Source organism: Mobula hypostoma, chromosome 28 (assembly GCF_963921235.1).
Source record: "Mobula hypostoma chromosome 28, sMobHyp1.1, whole genome shotgun sequence".
Taxonomy (NCBI): domain Eukaryota; kingdom Metazoa; phylum Chordata; class Chondrichthyes; order Myliobatiformes; family Myliobatidae; genus Mobula; species Mobula hypostoma.
The window spans coordinates 164,313-188,021 of NC_086124.1; the positions used below are offsets into that span (position 1 = coordinate 164,313).

Here is a 23,709-nt window from a genome sequence, read left to right on the forward strand (position 1 = left end):
AGTTCGGTCCATATGGTAAATCCAAAAGCCTCCTGGTTTTATTACTGTATCTGGCATGCACAGAGAAAGCCATGCCTTGCTCAGGCATAGAATGCAACAATCTCTCATTTCCCTCCAAAATATAGCAATCTTGCCCTCAGGACCTCAATTTGGTTCTTCAGCGACTGCAGATTTGCTAACAAGATGCTGGTTAGAGGGGGCCTTGTCCTTTTGAATTTAACATAGAACATAGAACAGTACAACTCAGGAGCAGGCCATTCAGCCCACAATATTGTGCCAAATCAGCTAAAAGCAAATCACCAACACCCAAGCACTAATCCCTCCTACCTACACCATGTCCATATCCCTCTGTCCTCCCTACATCCATGTGCTTATCTAAGTGTCTGTAAAAAGACTCTAATGTATTTGTCTCTACCACCATACCAGGCAGCGCGTTCCAGGCATCCACAACTCTCTGAGTAAAAAAAACTTGCCCCTCACATCCCCTTTGAATCTACCCCCTCTCACCTTCATTCTATTAGATGTTTCAGCCCTGGGAAACAGATACTCTGTCCACCCAATCTATGCCTCTCATACTCTTGTAAACCTCTATCAGATATTCCCTCAGCCTTCGCCACTGCAGAGAAAACAACCCAAGTTTGTCCGCTCTCTCGTGGTAGCATATGCCCTTAAAATCAGGCAGCATCCTGGTAAACCTCTTCTGCACCCTCTCCAAAACCTCAACATCCTTCCTGTAGTGGGGCAACCAGAATTGTATGCAGTACTCCAGATGTGGCCTAACCAGAGTTCTATAAAGTTGCAGCATAACCTGTTGACTTTTGAACTCAGTGCCTCAACTAATAAAAGCGAGCATTCCATGAGCTGCCTTAACCATCTTATTGACCTGTGTAGCTACTTTCAAGGAGCTATGAACTTGGATCTCAAGATCCTTCTACTCAGCCACATTGTTAAGGGTCCTTAACAGTGTACAGCCTCCTGGCATTTGCCCACAAGATGCAACACCTCACATTTCCCTGTGTTAAATGCCATCTGCAATTTCTCTGCCCATATCTGCAACTGATCTATATCATGCTGTATTCTTTGCCAGTCTTCCACACTATATGCAACTCTACCAATCTTGGTACCATCTGCAAATTTACTAAGCTACCCATCTACATTTTCATCCAGGTCATTTATATACATTACAAACAGCAGAGGTCCCTGCACAGATCCCTGCAGACACCACTAATTACAGACCTCCAGCACGAGTAAGTCTCTTCAACCACTACTCTCTGTCTTCTTTGCGCAAGCCAGTTCTAAATCCAAACAGCCAATTCGCCGCTGACCCCATGCATCTTAATCTTCTGGATTAGCCTCCCATAAGGGACTTTGACAAATGCCTTACTAAAATCCTTGCAGACAACATCCACTGCCCTACCCTCATCAATCTCTCTTGTTACCTTGCCAAAAATTCATTCGAGTTGATAAGACACGACCTGCCCTGAAAAAGCCATACTGACTCTTCCTAATTAAGCTTATGGGTTTCCAAAAGCTCACATGTCCTATCCCTAAGAACTTCCTGCAGCAATTTCCCGACAACTGACTTGAGACTTGCCTGTCAAAAGTTCGCAGGACTTTTATTTGTTCCTTAAATAGAGGTACAGCATTAACCACTCCCTGTCCTCCGAGACTATACCTGTGGCTAGAGAGGATATGAAGATACTGGTCAAGGGCCCAGCAATCTTGTCTCTTGCCTCCTTCAATAACCTGGGTAAATCCAGTGTTCCCTCCGATTTGTAATGACCAGTGTGCGCAGAAATCTTGGTGCAATTTTTTGCCCAGTAACAATGTGCACTCTGAATAATTTCTTCAATTAAAACAGTATAAATAAGCCAGTTCTAAAATCTGCAGAAAATCATTGCAAACTGCACGTTGTCAACACTGTCCACATCAAAAACTGGAAAAGGAAATGTGGTTGTATACGATTGTGAAATATACTTAACATGCCAATGAGGTGGAGGATTTAAATTCCTTTGTGCACTAGCAGCAAAAAATGTGTGCACACACACCTTAAGGTCAGTTTTTACTTCTGCGTCAAATCTACGCCGTAGGTGTGGTGTAGCCACATACCCTACGCCATAGTCTGACGCGCACCTCCCCAAAAATGTAACTACGTGTCACAGTGACGCAGACCACAACAACTGTGATTGGTCCGCTTGGTAGCATCGCATTTCCTCCTACGCTGCAATAGCTTCCCATTGGGCGACTGAAGGGCGGGGAAGGAACTTTGGCTGCAATACTTTCCATAAAGCTTTACAGACCTCCGAAATTATGGAGGACCCTGTGCTTGACGCCAGTTTGTAGCTAGCTGCTACAGCCTGCTGACTTCCACCTGAAGCTAAAACTCGAATGGTGATTGCCAGTCTCTGAGTATACTGTGCGAACACTGATGCGAAATAAATGGTTGGAGACGATGAACCAAATCGTAAAATCTACCTGCCGACATCCGAGAATATTTGAAATGCGTTTCCTCGTCCATGTCTCTCAGTGGCCGGACAAGCACAGAAAATTCACCCTCCTTCAGTTTCAGTGGCCATTGTTTGAAGTTTGAGTTTCTTCGTGTTGAGTTTCAATACGAAGAAACTCAATACAGTGGCACAGAAACCCCACCGCCAACTAGCGTTTTGGTGGTGAATTGCAGAGCAACGCAGACACACCAACGCACGTGTATAAATGCTCACAACAGCGTAGGCTACTACGCAAAAGTATAAATCAGCCTTTAGAGGGAACATTGGGTAAATCCCATCAGGCCCTGGAGACTTATTCACCTTAATACACCTTGGGAGGCCCAACACTTCCTCTTCCTTGAACTCTAAACTCCCTAACATATTTATACACAGCACTGATGTCCGGGTCCTCCATGTCCTTTTCCTTGGTAAATACTGAAGCAGAGTACTCATTAAGTACCTCACATTCTCTGCATCGAAGCAAATGTCCCCTTTATGCTTGAGTGGTCCCACCCTCTCCCTAATTATCTTCTTGATTTGATGTATACAGAGAATGTCTTGGGATTCACCTTAATCCTACTTGCCAAGGACTTTTCATGGCCACTCCTGGCTTTCCTAAATTCCCTTCTTTAGTTCTTCTCTGGCTTCTTTGTACTACTCAGCTGCTCTGTTAGATCCTGTCTTCCAAAACTTACATACTTTTCCTTTTTCCTTCTTGACTATATTCATCACCTCTCTGGACATCCAAGGTTCTCTTAACTTTCCATTCCTGTCCTTCCTACTAACAGGAACATGCCTTTCCTGTACTCTACGCAATTGATCTTTAAGCACCCTCCATGTGTCTGATGTGGACTTGCCAGAAAAGAAGTGTTCCTAATTAACTCGTCTTAGTTCCTGTCTAATGCCCTCGTAATTTGCCTTACTCCAATTCTAAACTCTCCTGCAAGGACCATACCTGTCCTTATCTATAGCTATACTGAAAGTTGAGGAGTTGTGGTCACTTCCCTAACTGCTCACCCACTGAGAGATCAGTCACCTGGCCAGGCTCATTACCCAGCATCAGGTCCAGTACGGCCCCTCCTCTCATTAGACCATCCACAAGAAACCCTCCTGGATACATTTAACAAATTATTCCCCATTTAAGCTCCTTGCATTAAGAAGGTCCTAGATTAGGGAAGTTGAAATCCCCCCATGACAACAATCCTATTATTCTTACACATTTCTTTAATCTGATTATATATCTGTTCCTCCATGTCCTGGTGGCTATTAGGGGATCTGTAGTACAATCCCATCAGTGTTTTCATCCTTCCTATTCCTGAGTTCTACCCAAATAGACTCAGTGTCTGACCCCTCCATTATGTCTCTGCTGAGTGCAGTTCTGATATTGTTCCTGATTAGTAGTACAACTCCCATCCCTGCACCTCATCCCCTATCTTTTCTAAAACTTTGAAAACCTGGTACATTAATCACCCATTCCTGTCCTCTTCCTCAACCAAGTTTCAGTAATGGCTACAACATTGTATTTCCATGTACTGATCCATACTCTAAGTTCATCACCCTTACCTATAAACTCCTAGCATTAAAATATAATCACTTCAAACTATCCAACCCATCGTACCTGTCAGTTCAACTTTGTCTTTCAATACTTTCCCTGACATCTACCTTCTGGTACAATCCTTCCCTTACTGATCTGGCATTCCGGTTCCCAGGCCCCTGCAAAGCTAGTTCAAGCTTTCTTAATAGCATCAGCAACCTCCTGGCCAGGATATTGGTTCCCCTCCAGTTCAGGTGCCACCCGTACCTCTTGTACAGGTCACCCCAGAAATGGTTTCAATGATCCAAGAACTTGAAACCCTGTCCCCTATGCCGTCTCCTCAGCCACTCATTCTTCTGTGCTATCCTCCCATTCCTACCTCCCATTCCTACCTGCATTAGTCCATGGCACCGGGAGTAATTGGGAAATTACTACCTTGGAGGTCCTTCTCTTCAGCCTCTTTCCTAACTCTATATACTCACTGCTTAGGACCTGTCCTCCTTTTAGATTTAGATTTAGATTATGAGGACACGCAGTCCTCTTTTATTGTCATTTAGTAATGCATGCATTAAGAAATTATACAATGTTCCTCCGGAATGATATCACAGAAACACAAGACAAACCAAGACCAAAAAAGACTGACAAAAACCACATAATTATAACATATAGTTACAACAGTGCAAAGCAATACCTTAATTTGATAAAGAACAGACCATGGGCATGGTAAAAAAAAAGTCTCCAAGTCTCTCAAAAGTGCCATCATCTCACACAGATGACAGAAGAAAGAGAAACTCTCTTCCTGCCATGAACTTCCAGTGCCGCAAACTTGCCGATGCAGCACCCTGGAAACACCTGACCACAGCTGGCTCTTAAGTCCATCCAAAAACTTCGAGCCTCCGACCAGCCCTCTGACACCAAGCACCATCTCTGCTGAGCGCTTCGACCCTGGCCCCGGCAACAGGCAATAGGGAAAGCCGAGGATTTGGGGCCTTCCCCTCCGGAGATTCTCGATCGCACAGTAGCAACGGCAGCGAAGCAGGCATTTCAGAAGTTTCTCCAGATGTTCCTCCGTGCTTCTCACGTCTGTCTCCATCAAATCAGGATTGTACACGGCCCCTACTTACAGATACGATATCATTTTGGAGCAGCCGCACGCACTGCGTCACATCGCCATCTTCTCCTCCCCTCATATCAATGCACATGTTATTGGTACGAATATGTACCACAACCTTTGGCTGTGTCTCCTCCCCCTTGAGAATATCCTGCAGCTGCTCCAATACATCATGGACCCTAGCACCGGGAGGCAACACACCATCCTGGTGTTTCTTTTGCACCACAGAATTTGCTTTCTGTCTCCCTAACTATGGAGTTCCCTATAACTACCGCACTACCTGACTTTAACTTTACTGGCGAGTCTCAGAGCCAGCCAGAGCGCCACCAGCCTGGTTGCTGCTGCTGTGCTCTGATCAGAGTCATTCCCCCCTTCCCCCCCTCCCCCCCTTCCCCCCCTTCCCCCCCTTCCCCCCCCAACAGTGTCCAAAGAAGTGTACTTGTTTCTGAGGGGAATGGCCACATGGGAACCCTGCTCTGACTTCTTAACCCCCTACCTCCCCTAGAGATCACCCATGTGCTGTACTCTGGGTGTGACCACCTCTTCATCTATAATACCTTCAGCATCCTGAATGATCCTGGGTACATCCAACTCCAACTCCTTGACCATGTCAGTCAGGCACTGAAGTTGGGTGCACTTCCTACAGATGTAGTCATCAGAGAAACCTTCAGATATTCTGAATTCCCGCATCTGACAGGAGGAGCATTCCATTCTGACTACTCTGTGCCCAAAAAGAGGTTTGCTGCTTCTTAACTGCGTCTCCACGCTGAAGCCTGCACACTCCGACTTTGGCTGCTCCACTCGACCCTACCTTCCTTTCATTTGCAGCTGAATTTAGGCCTCTGATGCCAACACTTAGTGCACCTGCACAGCTCGGAAAAAAACAGCCTTGCCCAGATCTGATCCTTTTATGCTCCTCTCCCAATTTCCGTAGGGCTCTGATACTGACACTCATGCTACCCGCATCTGAGCCACCGAAAAAAAAAGTCCAGATTTCCCCGTTAGTTTATATTCATACTCCAAACTTCAGTAGGCCTCTGATGTCAACACTTTCCACACCTGTGCAGCCCAAAAAGACTGGCCTTACCTGAATCTGTTCCTTTTGTACTCTCTCTCCCAACTCCCTCATTGTTTCAGTCTGGCTTAGAGACCTCTCTAGCATCCGGCGATGAACCTTCTGCTTAAAGGTGCCTTACCTTTCAGAAGATCATGAAATCTGGAGATCATTATGTTGATTTAAAAGTATATTACTTAAATGGAAGCAACACACACAAAATGTTGGTGGAATACAGCAGGCCAGGCAGCATCCTTAGGAAGAAGCACAGTCGACATTTCAGGCCTATGCATCTTGGCCTGAAACACCAACTGTGCTTCCTCCTATAGATGCTGCCTGGCCTGCTGCGTTCCACCAGCACTTTGTGTGTGTGTGTGTTGCTTGAATTTCCAGCAAATGCAGATTTCCTCGTGTTTGCGTTACTTAAATGGAAATTATTTGCTGCAGACTGCAGTGAGAATAATTTGAAAGGGGTATATTTAGAAGTATTGTCTGTGGTTCACTGGCGCCATCTTGCTTAGAGACCAGTTGCTTCCAGGTAAAGGCTCTCAAATGTTTCCTCAATAGAACTACAATACTGTGCAAAAGTCTTAGGCACCCTAGATTTCTTATGTGGTTTCAGATGGTATGGCCTCCCAGAGCCCTGGTCTCAACATCATAGAAGTTGGCTAGGATTACTGAGAGAGACAGAAGCAAGCGAGACAGCCAAAGTCTTCAGTAGAACAGTGGCAAGATGCATGGAGAACCTACCAGAGATTTTCTCACAACACTGCAAAATAGTATACCTAAGAGAACTGATGCAGTTTTAAAGGCAAGGGCAGTCACATTAAATACTGAATCACAAACCAGAGAAGATCTGCAAATGCCTGAATTCAAAGTAATACACACAAAATACTGGAGGAACTGAGCAGGCCAGGTAGTATCTATGGAAAGGAGTAAACAGTCAATGTTTCGGGCCTAGACCCTTCATCAGGACTGGTGTGTGCATTACATGAAATATTGATGTGATTTAGTTTTTCACTGTTTACTGCTCTTTATTTAAATTTTTTGATATTTAGAAACATTTTGTTTCATTATTCTTGGAAGCATCTTCGCTTTACAGCATTGTTTTACACGTGCCTAAGGCTTTTGCACAGTACTGTATTTATTAATAATTTTTGATGTTGAACTTTTAGTTAAGATCTAGTAATGTCTGTCTGTTTAGTCATAGCTGAATGAGATATTACAGGATTATAATAGGATTTGTATTGTTTCTGTAGTAGAATGAAGAAAAAATAAGGATAAGGATCATGAAAAGAACAATATCAATAGTTTTAAGTTTCTATAGATGTTTGGGCAGTAGGTTGTTGATTACTTAAGAATATTATCCAAAATATTTAACTGAAAAAGGTTTTTAAGAAAAAGTTTATATGATCTTTTAGTAGGAAAGCTTATCACTGTAAAGTGTGTGTAATTCTTTGGTTGTTGCCTTCGCCTAACCCTAACCCTAACATTATTGCCGCCTTAGACATTTTGCTAATGGTGTAAGTAATTAGAAGACAATCAAATGAAGTGGTATTTAAGATTTGATTATAATTCTGTTTGGTTAATTTAATGATCTGAATTATCATGTTACTGCATCAGTATTTTAGCCTTGATTGAACTTTTTTCTTTCTGTTACAGAACTTCCATCTGATTGATTACAACTTACTAATCCTCATTACTATTGTGTTGGCCCGTCGTCTTATTATCGCAGTTGTCAAAGAGGTAAATTGCATACAGCTTAATTGACGGGCAGGACTGGGAATGAGGCCACGTGGGAATATCAATGGGAGAGCATTTTATCCTGATCATAACTCTGAAAGTTTCAAGATAGTTACAGGAAGAGATGAGATAGTCCAGAAATTTTGGAGAAACCCCATTTCAGCATATGAATATGGCAAAAATAAAATTATTGAAAAGTGAAATAGATTCCGGGGTGAACTTGATCTCAAAATGGAGGAAGGTCAGAATAGCAAGTCCAAGGCACACTAGATGTCAAGCAAGATTTAGGTTTGGATGAAGAAGAAATAAAGAGCGCATGGCAGGTTGGAGAAGTGAAACACAAAGTATAGGAGAGGGTACTTGAAAAAGGCAGGGCAAAAACCACTGTGGACAAGATTAACAAAAATTCTAAGCATTTTACAAATATATTAAGGGCAAGAAGGTAAGCAGGGAAAGAATGGGGCTGATTAGAAACCAAATGAGCAATCTGTGTGTGCTGATTATATTTTAAATGAATACTTTATATTTGCATTCTTTAACAAGACACTAATTAGAAAATTCAGAGAAGTGGGTGGTGAGATTTTAGAACATTCGCAGGTATATAAGTTTTGGCCAGAATAGGGTAATGAAAAAGATTTATTGTTGGTCAAGGGGATAATCACTGCAGGTTCTTCAAATCAGGTCATGTGAGTTGAATTTCAGAATAATAAAGGGGCAATGACATAGTTAGAAGGAGACGGAATATTACTATGTGGGCAAATCACATAAAGCTGTAAGTGGAACAGGGTTATAGTAAGAATGGATATCAATTTTCAAAATATTAATTAGGATTACCCGAGAATGAAAGGTTTAAATAGGGTGGAATTTTTTAAGTGTTTGTGAGAGCTTGTTATGCCAATACGTAGATAGTCCTACTATGCTAGACCTATTCAGAAATGAAGCCCAGAAGGTGGATGAAGTGTTAGAGAGTGAAATTTTGAGAATGGTGACCATAACTCAGTAAGTTTCAAAGTAGTTGTCAAAATTTATAGTTGGCCAGAAATTAAGTGTTTGAAATGCGGAAAAGCCAACTTTAAAATTGCAAGTCTGCATTTGAAAATGGTTTGGGAGCAGCTATTATGTGTGAAGAGAAAGTATGAGGAGTTGCTGAAATGAATTAAGATGGCACAAAGAGAGGCAATGAAATATGACTGTTAGGATCAGAATCAGATTTAATATCACGAATACTGTATGTCATGTGATATTGTTTTTCACCAGTACGGTGCAATACATAAAAAAAACTAAATTACAGTAAAATAGATGTGAAAATTAAATAAGTAATGCAAAAACAGAGCAAAGAAAGAAAAAATAATGAAATAGTGTATATGGGTTCAATGTCTGTTCAGAAATCTGATGGCAGAGGGGAAGAAACTGTTGAATCTGCCTCTTGAGGATCTTGTACCACCACCTCAATGGTAACAATGCGAAGAGCGTATGTCCTGGGTGATTGGGGTCCTAATGACAAATGCTACCTTTGTGAGACATTGCCTTTGAAGATGTCCTCAATGGTGGGAAGGCTGGTGCCCATAGCACTAGCTGAGCTTGCAGCTTTCTGCAGCTTTTTCCAATCCTGTGCAGTGGCTCTTCCATACCAGACAGTGATGCAACCAGTTGGAATGCTCACCATGGTATATCTGTAGAAATTGGTGAGAGGATTTGGTGACGTACCAAGTCTCCTTGAATCCTGAATGAAATATAGCTGTTGAACCTTCCTTGTAATTGCATCAGAAACTTGAAACTGCTCACCTTTCCACTGTTGATCCCTCAATAAGGACTGGAGTATGTTTCCTCGACTTCCTCTTCCTGAAGTCCACAGTCAATTCCTTACTCTTACGATGTTGAATGCAAGGTTGTTATTTCAATACCACTCAGCCAGCTGATCTATCTCACTCCTGTAAGCAGCCTCGTCACCATCTGAAATTCTGCCGACAATAGTTATATTTTTGGCAAATTTGTAGATGACGTTTGAGCTGTGCTTATCCACACAGTTGTGGGTGTAGAGAGAGTAGAACAGTGGGCTAAGCACACATCATTGAGGTACATCAGTGTTGATTGTCAGCGAGATGTTATTTCTGATCTGCTCTGACTGTGGCGTCCCACAATCAAGGATCCATTAGCAGAGGGAGATACAGAGCCCAGGTTTTGAAGCTTGTTGATTAGTAGTGAGGGTATGATGATGTTGAATGCTGAACTATAATCAATAAACAGCAACGTGATGCACGTATTGCAATTGTCCAGGTGATTCACGGCTTGATAGACCTATTGTGGCGACAGGCACCAGATCCTTGCTTAGGCAGGAGATGATTCTGACCAACCTCTCAAATCACTTCATCACAGCAGATGTGAGTGCATCTGGGTGATTGTCTTTGAGGCAGGTCACCCTGCTCTTCTTGGGCACTAGTATGATTGTCGCCCTTTTGAAGCAGTTGCAAACTTCTTACTGCAGTAGTGAAGATATCCATGAACACTCCTGCCTATTGGTTGACACAGCTTTTCAGGGCCTGATGTTTTGGGAGAGTTCACCCTCAAGAAAGATGTTTTGACATCGGCCTCCAAGACGGAGATCACAGGGTCACCAGATGCTGCAGGGATTCATACAGCTGTCACTTTATTCTCCCTTTTGAAACGAGCATAATAGGCCTTGAGCTAATCTGGGAGTGAAGCATCACTGCTATTCATGATGTTAGGTTTTGCTTTGTGGAAAGTAATAGCCTACAAACCTTGCCAGAGCTGACATGCACCCATTTCTGTCTCTTCAATCAGAATAATTTTATTTGCACTTAAAGTAACCTCTGTAGGTCATACCTGGACTTCTTGTGAAGTTCTGGATCACTGGTCTTGATTAGCCCACTATGAATCTTCTGGTTCACCCATGGATTTTGGTTTGGATATGACTGGTATGTTTTCGAAGGCATGCACTCATCCACTCACGTCTTGATAAAGTTAGTGACAACTGGCATATTCATTCAGATCTGAAGGTGAATCCTTGAATATTGTGACTTGGATGAAGATCAGACCACATTTTATGAGTAATTAATGCAGAAACCTAGGTAATTGCAGAGTTCACTTTTTTTTTCTTGCAACTGTCTATTTAAAGATAGGTTGATACAACTGTGAAATTGTCCATTTCCATAGATTGAATTTTAGGGAAGATGTGAAGAACTTAGAAGATGTGTAGAAGAGATTTTCTGGAAGGAATCAAGGACGTGAAATTTTTGTTGCATGGGTGTAGCACGCAGAAATTCTGCAGTTGTACCAGCGACATGTTTTATACATTATCAAGTACACTTTATACTGCAAAATATACAACTTTTTAAAATATGATCAACAGGACAAATGAAGGATCATGTTGTTCCTGGATTTAAAAAAATTTTAAGTGGGATTGATAGAAAGATCTAAAATAATTTTTAAAACTACACAGAGTTGAAAGAAAGAAACTATTCCCTGTGGCAGAAGAGTAGAATGAATGAAAAGTGTCTGAAAGTTTTGTGTGATGATTGATCTCTACATTGTATTTCAGGAGTAGTGGTGGAGAGAAATACAAATGTAGCACTTAAAGGGAACAGAACAAGCTCATGACAGTTTATCTGCTTCCTTTTAAATGCCATGTTTGAATCTGTCTCTGTGCCACGTTTGAAGTTGCAAGGCTGTGGGAAATGGCAAGAGAACTCGCTGATTGGCTCTTGCATGAAGTATGGACCTTACTGACTGCCATCTTTGATACCTTAACTGTTCTGAGTCACCATCACCATGCAATGTGGTTCAATAGGTAGAATTCAAAGGAAATTCTTTCAGGTCCATATAATGAATGAGGCGTGTTTCCATAATGCCTAGTAATTACCTAGAACTACAGTATGCAGTTGGAACTGTCTGCTCTAAGATGGAATCTTCATTTGGCTATGAGAATGTAAAATGTGGATATTCTGAAAATAGATTAAGTTAAGATTGATAGCATTTTAACAATGAGGAAGAACAATTGGTTTGTTTTATATTAAGCAACACACATCAAAGTTGCTGGTGAACGCAGCAGGCCAGGCAGCATCTATAGGAAGAGGCGCAGTCGACGTCGACTGCGCCTCTTCCTATAGATGCTGCCTGGCCTGCTGCGTTCACCAGCAACTTTGATGTGTGTTGCTTGAATTTCCAGCATCTGCAGAATTCCTGTTGTTTTTGTTTTATATTAGACTAGTTTTCAATGTGTTACTTTCCTGTTATGTATTGGTTGCAATGTCTTATTTCTTTTTGTTATTTTTCAGGCCTCTTATGGAGGTAAAATCTCAGTACCTCAGTCAGTCATTTTTGTGACCACTCGATTCGCAGTCTTGACTGGAACAGGATGGAGCCTGTGCCGATCGCTCATTTACCTCTTTCGAACATATTCTTTTTTGAATTTATTGTTCTTATGTTATCCGTAAGTTCCTGACTTTCAAAGACTTGCTATTATTTCTGAAAAGTGACTTTATTTGGTGTAATTTGAATTCTTGTTGAATTTCTTGTGTTTGAAGATGTTATTGTATAAAACCAATTAGAAAGATGGGGACAGCAAGGTAATAGTGTAGGTCAAGAGCAGACACTGAAGTTGTATCAAACTGAAGTGGGGTGGAAAAGACTAGTTGTCCCAAGGTTTCTTTTGATTGATGGCTACTGGATAGAAATGAACAAAAGACAAATGGAATGCAATCGTTTGACGCAAGAACTGAAGTGTAAGGATATAAGGGTTATGTTACAGCTGTACAATGCCATAGTTAGTCCGTTGCTGATGTCCTGAGTAGTTCTCAGCTGCTGTGTCAAACCTTTGAGTTAAGGCTGCATTTATCCAGGAAAATGACAAACATTCCCTTGCATTTTTGAGTTGCTTCTCGAAGATTCTGCAAATAATTTGAGGAATTAGGAGGGAAATGTTTGATAGCAGAATACCAGATTCCAACTTGTTTTTGCAGCCATAGTTGTGTGTGACTGATCCAATCCAATTAAAAGGCATTGGTGCCTCCAACATGTGGATTGTTGGAAATCTGTGGGAGAAGCCGCAAAACAGTAACCACATTAAAAATGGTGATTTATAAATGTATCAAAATCCTGTCAATGTTCAATTCTGTTCTGGAATTTTAATCCTGTTTCAAAAGTCAGGTTTAACTGGTTAAAACTTGTGTTTGTATTAATTCCTCTAGAAATGAGGAACACCTATCAAGTTATAATTTGTACTAGAGCAAATATACATTCTATGAAAATAATTCTATCTTTAGTAATGAAAAAATTACATCAGATTTAACCGAGGGTAAGGTACCCAAGGACTAAAGGGTAGCTAAGTGTAATACTTTTATCTAAGAAGGGCTGCAAGAACAAGCTGTAAGTTGTTGATCTAGCCTTGACAAAGGCATGCTGCATTTCTGAGATCAGTCCCTGCATTTCAAAGTGATCAATATTCCTGTCCCTGTCACGGTCATGTGGTACCTTAGTTGTGGCCCCGAAGATTTAAAGATCTCAGCCAAAACCTATGAACTCCAGTTCTATTCTCACTAAACCTGAGGGGAAAAAAGCCTGCATGTATTTACCCTATCTATACCCCTTATAATTTGTGTTCCTCTTCAGTATATGAAATCTCCTTATTGTCCAATGTACTGGGGGGGGGGGGGTAAAGTCCTAATCTATTCAACCTTTCCCTAAAACTCAGCTCCCCAAGTCCTGGTGATATCATTATACATTTTCCTTGTACTCTTTCAAGCTTATTGATTGTTTTAGGTTGGTGACCAGATTTGCAGACAATACTCCAAATTAGGCCTCACCTATGCCCTGTACAACTTCAACATACCATCTCAACTCCTGTACTCAGTACTTTAATTTATAAAGGCCATTGTGCTTAAAGCTCTCTTTACAACCCTATCTACTTCTGATAAAACTTTCAAGTAATTATGGATCTGCATCATCAGATCTTTTTGTTCTACAGCACACCTCAATGCCCTACCATTCACTCTTTAAGTCCTGCCCTGGTTTGTCGTACCAAAGTGCAATACCTCACACTTGTCTGCATTTAGAAACAAAATGAGGATTTCTTTAGCCAGAGGCTGGTGAATCTGTAGAATTTATTGCCACTGACGTCTGTGGAGGCCAAGTCATTGGGTATATTTAAAGCCGAGATGGATAGGTTCTTGATTACTAAGGGCTTCAAAGGTTATGGGGAGAAGATAGAGAATGGAGTTGAGAGGGATCATAAATCAGCCATGATTGAATGGAGAAGTAGACTCTTTGGGCTGAATGGCCTAATTCTGCACTTATGTCTTGGGGTGAAAGCCAAAGTAATCTCTTCCTTTGCATGTCATGACAGCCCAAGATAAATTTCATCTTGCCCTGGGGTTTTATTCGCCTTTGAAGCTTGCTAGAGCATCCAGTATGTCCTTTTTAATTATGGAGATTTGCAGTGGAATTTCCTTTCCTTTCAGAGTTCCCCAACTACATATGCTCTGTAGTTTCCTAGCAGACTCTTGTTTTCCTTGCCTGTTTTCTTACCCTGAGTATGTATTGAGTAATCTACTGACTTGTAAAACTTCGTGAATATTTGCCAGTAAGAATGCAGCAAGGAATTATGATATTTGCTTTTTGTTTTTATTGGTTTTACAGATTTGGAATGTACATCCCTTTTTTTCGGTTAAAATATGATACCAAGAAGTCCCATCTCTCATCTGTGGCCAACATAGGCCCCAATGAAACAATAACAGCAGTTGAAAGAAGTAAAGACTATTTAACAGTTTTAAAGGAGACCTTGAAAAATCATACAAATCAGATGCAGAGTTTAAACTCTATGCCAACGCATGCATGCTGCTTGTCTCCAGACTTGATAAGAAATGAAGTGGAACACCTCAAAATGGACTTCAACTGGCGTATGAAGGAAGTTCTGGTTAATGCAATGTTGAGTGCCTATTACATAGCCTTTGTGCCTGTTTGGTTTATAAAAGTAAGTAATGCAATGTCAAATGCATCGTCTAAAATGTTTGCTAAGCTAACCAATACACCTTTGCTCACAGCAGATGTGAGGAATGGTGTGCAAGTCTTCCTAAGAGCAAAACAAATTTAAAGTTGATGAATACCAAACTTTCGGATCAAATTACACATGGCTTAGATTTTTGTTAACAAGTTAAACTGCATTGTGATGCACAAGTCCAAATAGCTTGACAGTAACGCAGTGAAACTAAAAGTGATTTTTCTTGCTATGAGCATAGGCAATGACTATTGGCAGTCAGCTGGGAGTGGTGATGTTCTTCCTGAACTTCCTTAATATATCACCTCCTACTTTTCTGCATTAAAGTTCCATTTTCCATTGCTGAGGTATTGAGTTATAAGAAGAGGTTAGACAGGCCAGGATTTTGTTCCTTAGAGAGCTGTAAGAGTGAGTTCAACAGCTTGGAGAAGTAAAAGGGAAGGAGAATGCAGGAGAAGTCATGGAAGTCTCCGGAACAGAGACTCCATCAAAAAGTTTGGAAAGGGATCCGAATTTTAACTTATGGTAACGTGAAGACAAAATTAATAAGGGTGGTGAATACAGGACTTAAGGCGTTATATTTGATAGATGATCTTGTAGCGAATTACAAATTGGCTTATGTGACGTTGCAGGCATCACTGAGTGGTGGCTGAAAGATAATCACAGCTAGGTGCTTAACATCCTAGAGTACATTGTATTGAAAGGACAGGCAGCTGGGCTGGGTTAGTTTTTTTTTAAAAATGAAACCAAATCCTTAGAAAGAAGTGGTATAGAATCAGTACATGTCGAACTGCTGGGGTAAAAAGACTAATGGGAAGTATATACTGACCACCGAACAGTAGCCAGCATGTGGGATATAAGTTTCAACCGGAAATAGAAAGATATGTAATAAGATCACTGTTACAATGAACATAGGGGGTTTCCATATGCAGGTTGATTGGGAAAATTAGGCCGGTGCTCGATCCCAAGGGAGGGAATTTGTAGAATGTCTATAAGATGGCTTTTTAGGACAGCTTGTGATTGATTCCATTAGGGGAAAGGCATTTCTGGACTGGATTTGTAATGAACCAGATTTGATTAGGGAATTCAAGGTAAAGGAACTCTTAAGAGGCAGTGATCATAATATGATAGAAATCACCTTGAATTTTGAGAGGGAGAAGCTAAAATTGGATGTATTGATATTACTATGCAGTAAAGGGAACTATGGAGTCACGAGAGATGTGCTGGCCAAAGATGATTGGAATTGGACACTAGTATGGATGATGGTAGGGCAGCAGTGGCTGGAGTTTCTGGGGATAATTTGTAAGACGCAGAAATAGTTCATCCCAGAGAAAGAAGAATTCTAAAGGGAGGATGAGGCAACCGTAGCTGACAAGGTATGTCAAAGACAGCATAAAAGCAAAAGAGGATGTACAATATAGCAAAAATTAGTGGGAAACTAGAGGACTAGGAAGCTTAAAAACTTACAGAAGGCAACTAAAATAGCAATATGGATAGGAAAGATGAAATGTGAAGGTAAGTTATATGAAGAGTAAAGGCAAGGGGGGCCATCAGACAGCTGGAAAATGATACTGGAGAGATAGCAATGAACTGGATAAGTATCTAACGTCATTGTGGAAAAAGCCAGGAGAATGCCAGAAATTGAGATTGCCAGGGGCAGGAGTGAGTGTAGTCACTATTACTGAGGGGAAAGTGCTTGGGAAGCTGAAAGATCTGATGGTAGATAGTATCTGGACCAGATGATTTACACCCTAGGGTTCTGAAAGAGGGAGTTGAAGCAATTGTGGAGGGTTAGTAGTGATATTTCAACAATTCTGGAATCATTCCAGAGGACTGGAAAATTGCAAATATCACACCACTGTTTAAGAAGGAGGGGGGCAAAAGAGGGGATATTATAGGCCTGACTTCATTGGTTGGCAAGATGTTAGAATCAATTATTAAGGATGAGGTTTTGGAGTACTTGAGGGCATACAATAAAACAGGCTGTAGTCAGCATGGTTTCCTTAAAGTGGGAATAACAGTCAGGATGGACAAAGGAGAATCAGTGTATGTTGATTACTTGGATTTTCAGAAGGCTTTAGACAGGATGCTGCACATGAGGCTGCTAAATAACCATGCTCTCCTCTTGCTGTTGCCATCAGGAAGTACAGGAATCATAGGTCACACACCACTGGGTTCAGGAACAATTATTACCCCTGAACCATCAGGTTCCTGAACTTTACTCACCCCAGTAATGAACTGATTCCACAACCTATGGATTCATTTTTAAGGACTCTGCTGCTTATGTTCTCAGTATTTATTACTTACTTATTATTATTATTATTTTCATTTTTGTATTTGCAATTTTTGCACTTTGGTTGTCTGCCCATCTTTATTCGTGTGCATTTCTTTTCCCATTGATTTTATTGTTTCTTTGTATTTACTGTGAATGACTGCAAGAATGACTGCAGATTTGGAGCAAGAAGGCTGCAAGTGAACGGCTGATTTTTTGGAGCGAAGGCAGTTTTTACCACTCGGGGTAAAAGAGAGGCAATACTGTGCAGGCACGTGATGTCAGCCAGTAGAGCGCGAAAGGTTTAAAAAGAAGACCGCCATATCCAGTGGGCAGCGTTCGGAGCAGGCAGTGGAGTGAGAGGCAGCAGAGTGATAGGGCTTTGGCTCAATGGGCTTAGGCGGTAATGGGACAAGGCGAGGCGAGGTAGGTTTACCGGTGTTACTTGCGGAAAGGAGGAAGTATGTGTGTGAGGCCAGTTTTCTGTGCTCGAGGAGCCCACCTTCTTTATAGGGCCTCTGCCCCTTCCCTCTACAGTCCTGACGAAGGGTTCTGACCCGAAACGTTGACTCATCGTTACCACGGATGCTGCCCGACCTGCTGAGTTCCTCCAGCGTGTTGTGAGTGTTTCTGTGCTCGGTGTCAGATGTGGGAGGTCTCCTAGCCTCCCGGACAGCCATATCTGCACCAGATGTGTTGAGCTGCAGCTCCTAAGGGACCAAGTTAGGAAACTGGAGATGCAGCTCGAAGACCTTCGCCTGTTCAGGGAGAGCGAGGAGGTGATAGAAAGGAGTTATAGGCAGGTGGTCACACCGGGGCCATGGGAGACGGACAAGTGGGTCACAGTCAGGATGGGGAAGGGGAAGAGTCAGGTACTAGAGAGTACTCCTGTGGCTGTACCCCTTGAAAGTAAGTACTCCTGTTTGAGTACTTTTGGGGGGACGGCCTGCCTGGGGGAAGCGACAGTGGCTGTGCCTCTGGCACAGAGTCTGGCCCTGTCGCTCAGAAGGGTAGGGAAAGGAAGAAGAAGGCAGTAGGGGGTCAGACGGGCGATTCTGTGGAAGCAGGAAAGAAACTCGGATGGTAGTTTGCCTCCCAGGTGCCAGGGTCTGGGATGTTTCAGATCACGTCCAAGATATCCTGCAATGGGAGGGAGAATAGCCAGAGGTCGTGGTACATATTGCTACCAATGATATAGGTAGGAAAAGGGAAGAGGTCCTGAAAAAAGTATACAGGGAGTTAGGAAGGATGTTGAGAAACAGGACCGCAAAGGTAGTAATCTCGGAATTACTGCCTGTGCCACGCGACAGTGAGAATAGGAATAGAATGAGGTGGAGGATAAATGCGTGGTTGAGAGATTGGAGCAGGGGGCAGGGATTCAGATTTCTGGATCATTGGGACCTCTTTTGGGGCAGGTGTGACCTGTACAAAAAGGACGGGTTGCACTTGAATTCCAGGGGGACCAATATCCTGGCGGGGAGGTTTGCTAAGGCAACTGGAGAGAGTTTAAACTAGAATTGTTGGGGGATGGGAACCGAACTGAAGAGACTGGGGAAGAGGAGGTTGGCTCACAAATAGAGAAAGCTTGTAGACAGTGCGAGAGGGAGGATAGGCAGGTGATGGAGAAGGGACGCGCTCAGACCGAAGGTTTGAGTTGTGTCTATTTTAACGCAAGGAGTGTTGTAATCAAAGCAGATGAGCTTAGAGCGTGGATCAATACTTGGAGATATGATGTTGTGGCCATTACAGAGACTTGGATGGCTCAGGGACAGGAATGGTTACTTCAAGTGCTGGGTTTTAGATGTTTCAGAAGGGACAGGGAGGGAGGCAAAAGAGGTGGGGGTGTGGCACTGTTGATCAGAGATAGTGTCATGGCTGCAGAAAAGGTGGACGCCATGGTGGGATTGTCGACGGAGTCTCTATGGGTGGAGGTTAGGAACAGGAAGGGGACAATAACGTTACTGTGTGTCTTTTATAGGCCGCCCAATAGTAACAGGGATATCGAGGAGCAGATAGGGAAACAGATCCTGGAAAGGTGTAATAATAACAGAGTTGTCGTGATGGGAGATTTTAATTTCCCAAATATCATGTGGCATCTCCCTAGAGCAAGGGGTTTAGATGGAGTGGAGTTTGTTAGGTGCATTCAGGAAGGTTTCTTGACATAATATGTAGATGAGCCCACAAGAGGAGAGGCTGTACATGATTTGGTATTGGGAAATGAACCTGGTCAGGTGTCAGATCTCTCAGTGGGAAAGCATTTTGGAGATAGTAATCATAATTCCATCTCCTTTACAATAGCATTGGAGAGAGATAGGAACAGACAAGTTAGAAAAGCGGTTAATTGGAGTAAGGGGAATTGTGGGGCTGTCAGGCAGGAAACTGGAAGCTTAAATTGGAAACAGATGTTCTCAAGGAAAAGTACGGAAGGAATGTGGCAAATGTTCAGGGGATATTTGTGTGGAGTTCTGCATAAGTACTTTCAATAGACAATAGGTGCAGGACTAGGCCATTTGGCCCTTCGAGCCAGCACTGCCATTCACTGTGATCATGGCTGATCATCCACTATCAGTATCCAGTTCCTGCCTTATCCCCATAACCTTTGATTCCACTGTCTTTAAGAGCTCTATCCATCTCTTTTTTGAAAGCATCCAGAGACTTGGCCTCCACAGCTTTCTGGGGCAGAGCATTCCATATATCCCCCACTCTCTGGGTGAAAAAGTTTTTCCTCAACTCTGTTCTAAATGGCCTACACCTAATTCTTAAACTGTAGCCTCTGGCTCTGAACTCACCCATCAGCGGGAACATGCTTCCTGCCTGCAGCGTAGTCCAATCCCTTAATAATCTTATATGTTTCAATAAGATCCCCTCTCAGCCTTCTAAATTCCAGAGTATACAAGCCCAGTCGCTCCAATCTTTCGACATATGACAGTCCCGCCATCCCGGAAATTAACCTTGTGAACCTACACTGCACTCCCTCAATAGCAAGAATGTCCTTCCTCAAATTTGGAGACCAAAACTGCACACAGTACTCCAGGTGTGATCTCACCAGGGCCCTGTACAACTGCAGAAGGACTTTGCTCTTATACTCAATTCCCCTTGTTATGAAGGCCAGCATGCCATTAGCTTTCTTCACTGCCTGCTGTACTTGCATGCTTGTTTTCAGTGACTGATGTACAAGAACACCTAGATCTTGTTGTGCTTCCCCTTTTCCTAACTTGATTTCATTTAGATAATAATCTGCCTTCCCGTTCTTACCACCAAAGTGGATAACCTCACATTTATCCACACTAAACTGCTTCTGCCCACTCACCCAGCCTGTCCAAGTCACCCTGCATCCTCATAACATCCTCCTCACATTTCACACTGCCACCCAGCTTTGTGTCATCGGCAAATTTGCTAATGTTACTTTTAATTCCCTCATCTAAATCATTAATGTATATTGTAAACAGCTGCGGTCCCAGCACTGAACCCTGTGGTACCCCACTGGTCACCGCCTGCCATTCCGAAAGGGACCCGTTAATTGCTACTGTTTGTTTTCTGTCAGCCAGCCAATTTTCAATCCATGTCAGTACTCTGCCTCCAATACCATGTGCCCTAACTTTGCCCACTAATTTCCTATGTGGGACTTTATCAAAGGCTTTCTGAAAGTCTACATCCACGGGCTCTCCCTTGTCCATTTTCATAGTTACATCCTCAAGAAATTCCAGAAGGTTAGTCAAGCACGATTTCCCCTTCGTAAATCCATGCTGACTTGGACCAATCCTGTTACTACTATCCAGATGTGTCGTAATTTCATCTTTTATAATTGACTCCAGCATCTTTCCCACCACCGAGCTCAGGCTAATCGGTCTATAATCCCCTGTTTTCTCTCTTCCTCCCTTCTTGAAGAGAGGGACAACATTAGCCACCCTCCAATCCACAGGAACTGATCCTGAATCTATAGAACATTGGAAAATGATTACCAATGCATCCACGATTTCTAAAGCCACCTCCTTAAGTACCCTAGGATGCAGACCATCAGGTCCCGGGGACTTATCAGCCTTCAGACCCAACAGTCTATCCAACACCATTTCCTGCCTAATATAAATTTCCTTCAATTCCTCCATTACCTTAGGTCCTTTGGCCACTATTACATCTGGGAGATTGTTGTGTCTTCCCTAGTGAAGACAGATCCAAAGTACCTTTCCAATGAGACAGGGAAGTTATGGTAGAGTACAGGAACCGTGGTGTACAAAGGCTGTAATAAATCTAGTCAAGAAGAAAAGAAAAGCTTACAAAAGGTTCAGAGAGCTAGGTAATGTTAGAGATCTAGAAGATTATAAGGCTAATAGGAAGGAGCTCAAGAAGGAAATTAGGAGAGCCAGAAGGGGTCATGAGAAGGCCTTGGCAGGCAGGATTGAGGAAAACCCCAAGGCATTCTACAAGTATGTGAAGAGCAAGAAGGTAAGACATGAAAGAATCAGACTTATCAAGTATGACAGTGAGAAAGTATGTATGGAACCGGAGGAAATAGCAGAGGTACTTAATGAATACTTTACTTCAGTATTCACTATGGAAAAGGATCTTGGTGATTGTAGTGATGATTTGCAGCAGACTGCAAAACTTGAGCATGTAGATATTAAGAAAGAGGATGTGCTGGAGATTTTGGAAAGCATCAAGTTGGATAAGTCGTCGGGACCGGATAAGATGTACCCCAGGCCACTGTGGGAGACGAGGGAGGAGATTGCTGAGCCTCTGGTGATGATCTTTGCATCATCATTGGGGGACGGGAGAGGTTCCGGAGGATTGGAGGGTTGCAGATGTTGTTCCTTTATTCAAAAAAGGGAGTAGAGATAGCCCAGGAAGTTATAGACCAGAGAGTCTTACCTCAGTGGTTGGTAAGTTGATGGAGAATATCCTGAGAGGCAGGATTTAGTCATAGTCATAGTCATACTTTATTAATCCTGGGGGAAATTGGTTTTCGTTACAGTTACTCCATAAATAATAGTAATAGAACCCTAAATAGTTAAATAGTAATATGTAAATTATGCCAGTAAATTATGAAATAAGTCCAGGACCAGCCTATTGGCTCGGGATGTCTGACCCTCCAAGGGAGGAGTTGTAAAGTTTGATGGCCACAGGCAGGAATGACTTCCTATGACGCTCTGTGTTGCATCTCGGTGGAATGAGTCTCTGGCTGAATGTACTCCTGTGCCCACCCAGTACACTATGTAGTGGATGGGAGACACTGACCAAGATGGCATGCAACTTAGACAGCATCCTCTTTTCAGACACCACCGTGAGAGAGTCCAGTTCCATCCCCACAACATCACTGGTCTTACGAATAAGTTTGTTGATTCTGTTGGTGTCTGCCACCCTCAGCCTGCTGCCCCAGCACACAACAGCAAACATGATAGCACTGGCCACCACAGACTCATAGAACATCCTCAGCATCGTCCGGCAGATGTTAAAGGACCTCAGTCTCCTCAGGAAATAGAGACGGCTCTAACCCTTCTTGTAGACAGCCTCAGTGTTCTTAGACCAGTCCAGTTTATTGTCAATTCATATCCCCAGGTATTTATAATCCTCCACCATGTCCATACTGACCCCCCAGATGGAAACGGGTCACCGGTACCTTAGCTCTTCTCAGGTCTACCACCAGCTCCTTAGTCTTTTTCACATTAAGCTGCAGATAATTCTGCTCACACTATGTGACAAAGTTTCCTACCATAGCCCTGTACTTGGCCTCATCTCCCTTGCTGATGCATCCAACTATGGCAGAGTCATCCGAAAACTTCTGAAGATGACAAGACTCTGTGCAGTAGTTGAAGTCCAAGGTGTAAATGGTGAAGAGAAAGGGAGACAAGACAGTCCCCTGTGGAGCCCCAGTGCTGCTGATCACTCTGTCGGACACACAGTGTTGCAAGCACACGTACTGTGGTCTGCCAGTCAGGTAATCAAGAATCCATGATACCAGGGAAGCATCCACCTGCATTGCTGTCAGCTTCTTCCCCAGCAGAGCAGGGCGGATGGTGTTGAACGCACTGGAGAAGTCAAAAAACATGACCCTCACATCATTTGGAGAGTTATAATAATATTAGGAATAGTGAGCATGGCTTTGTCAAGGGCAGGTTGTGCGTTACGAGCCTGATTGATTTTTTTGATGATGTGACTTAGCACATTGATGAAGGAAGAGCAGTAGATGTATATGGATTTCAGCAAGGCATTTGATAAGGTACCCCATGCAAGGCTTATTGAGAAAGTAAGGAGGTATGGGATCCAAGGGGACATTACTTTGTGGATCCAGAACTGACTTGCCCACAGAAGGCAAAGAGTGGTTGTAGACGGGTCATATTCTGCATGGAGGTCAGTGACCAGTGGTGTGCCTCAGGGTTCTGTTCTGGGACCCTCACTCTTCATGATTTTTATAAGTGACCTGGATGAGGAAATGGAGGGATGGGTTAGTAAATTTGCTGATGACACAAAGGTTGGAGGTGTGGTGGATCGTGCGGAGGGCT

The 23,709-nt window shown here is 42.7% G+C and overlaps 1 protein-coding gene across 2 annotated transcripts in view; it reads left to right on the forward strand.

Annotated features, from left to right (window-relative positions):
• tmem39b (transmembrane protein 39B) overlaps positions 1 to 23,709 on the forward strand; it is an 80,144-nt gene that overhangs the window by 23,671 nt on the left and 32,764 nt on the right. For both annotated transcript variants that reach the window (XM_063035094.1, XM_063035096.1), the window contains 3 exons: positions 7,848 to 7,931; positions 12,224 to 12,378; positions 14,583 to 14,916. In XM_063035094.1, coding sequence (XP_062891164.1) covers positions 7,848 to 7,931; positions 12,224 to 12,378; positions 14,583 to 14,916 — 573 coding nt within the window. The remainder of the gene's footprint in view (positions 1 to 7,847; positions 7,932 to 12,223; positions 12,379 to 14,582; positions 14,917 to 23,709) is intronic.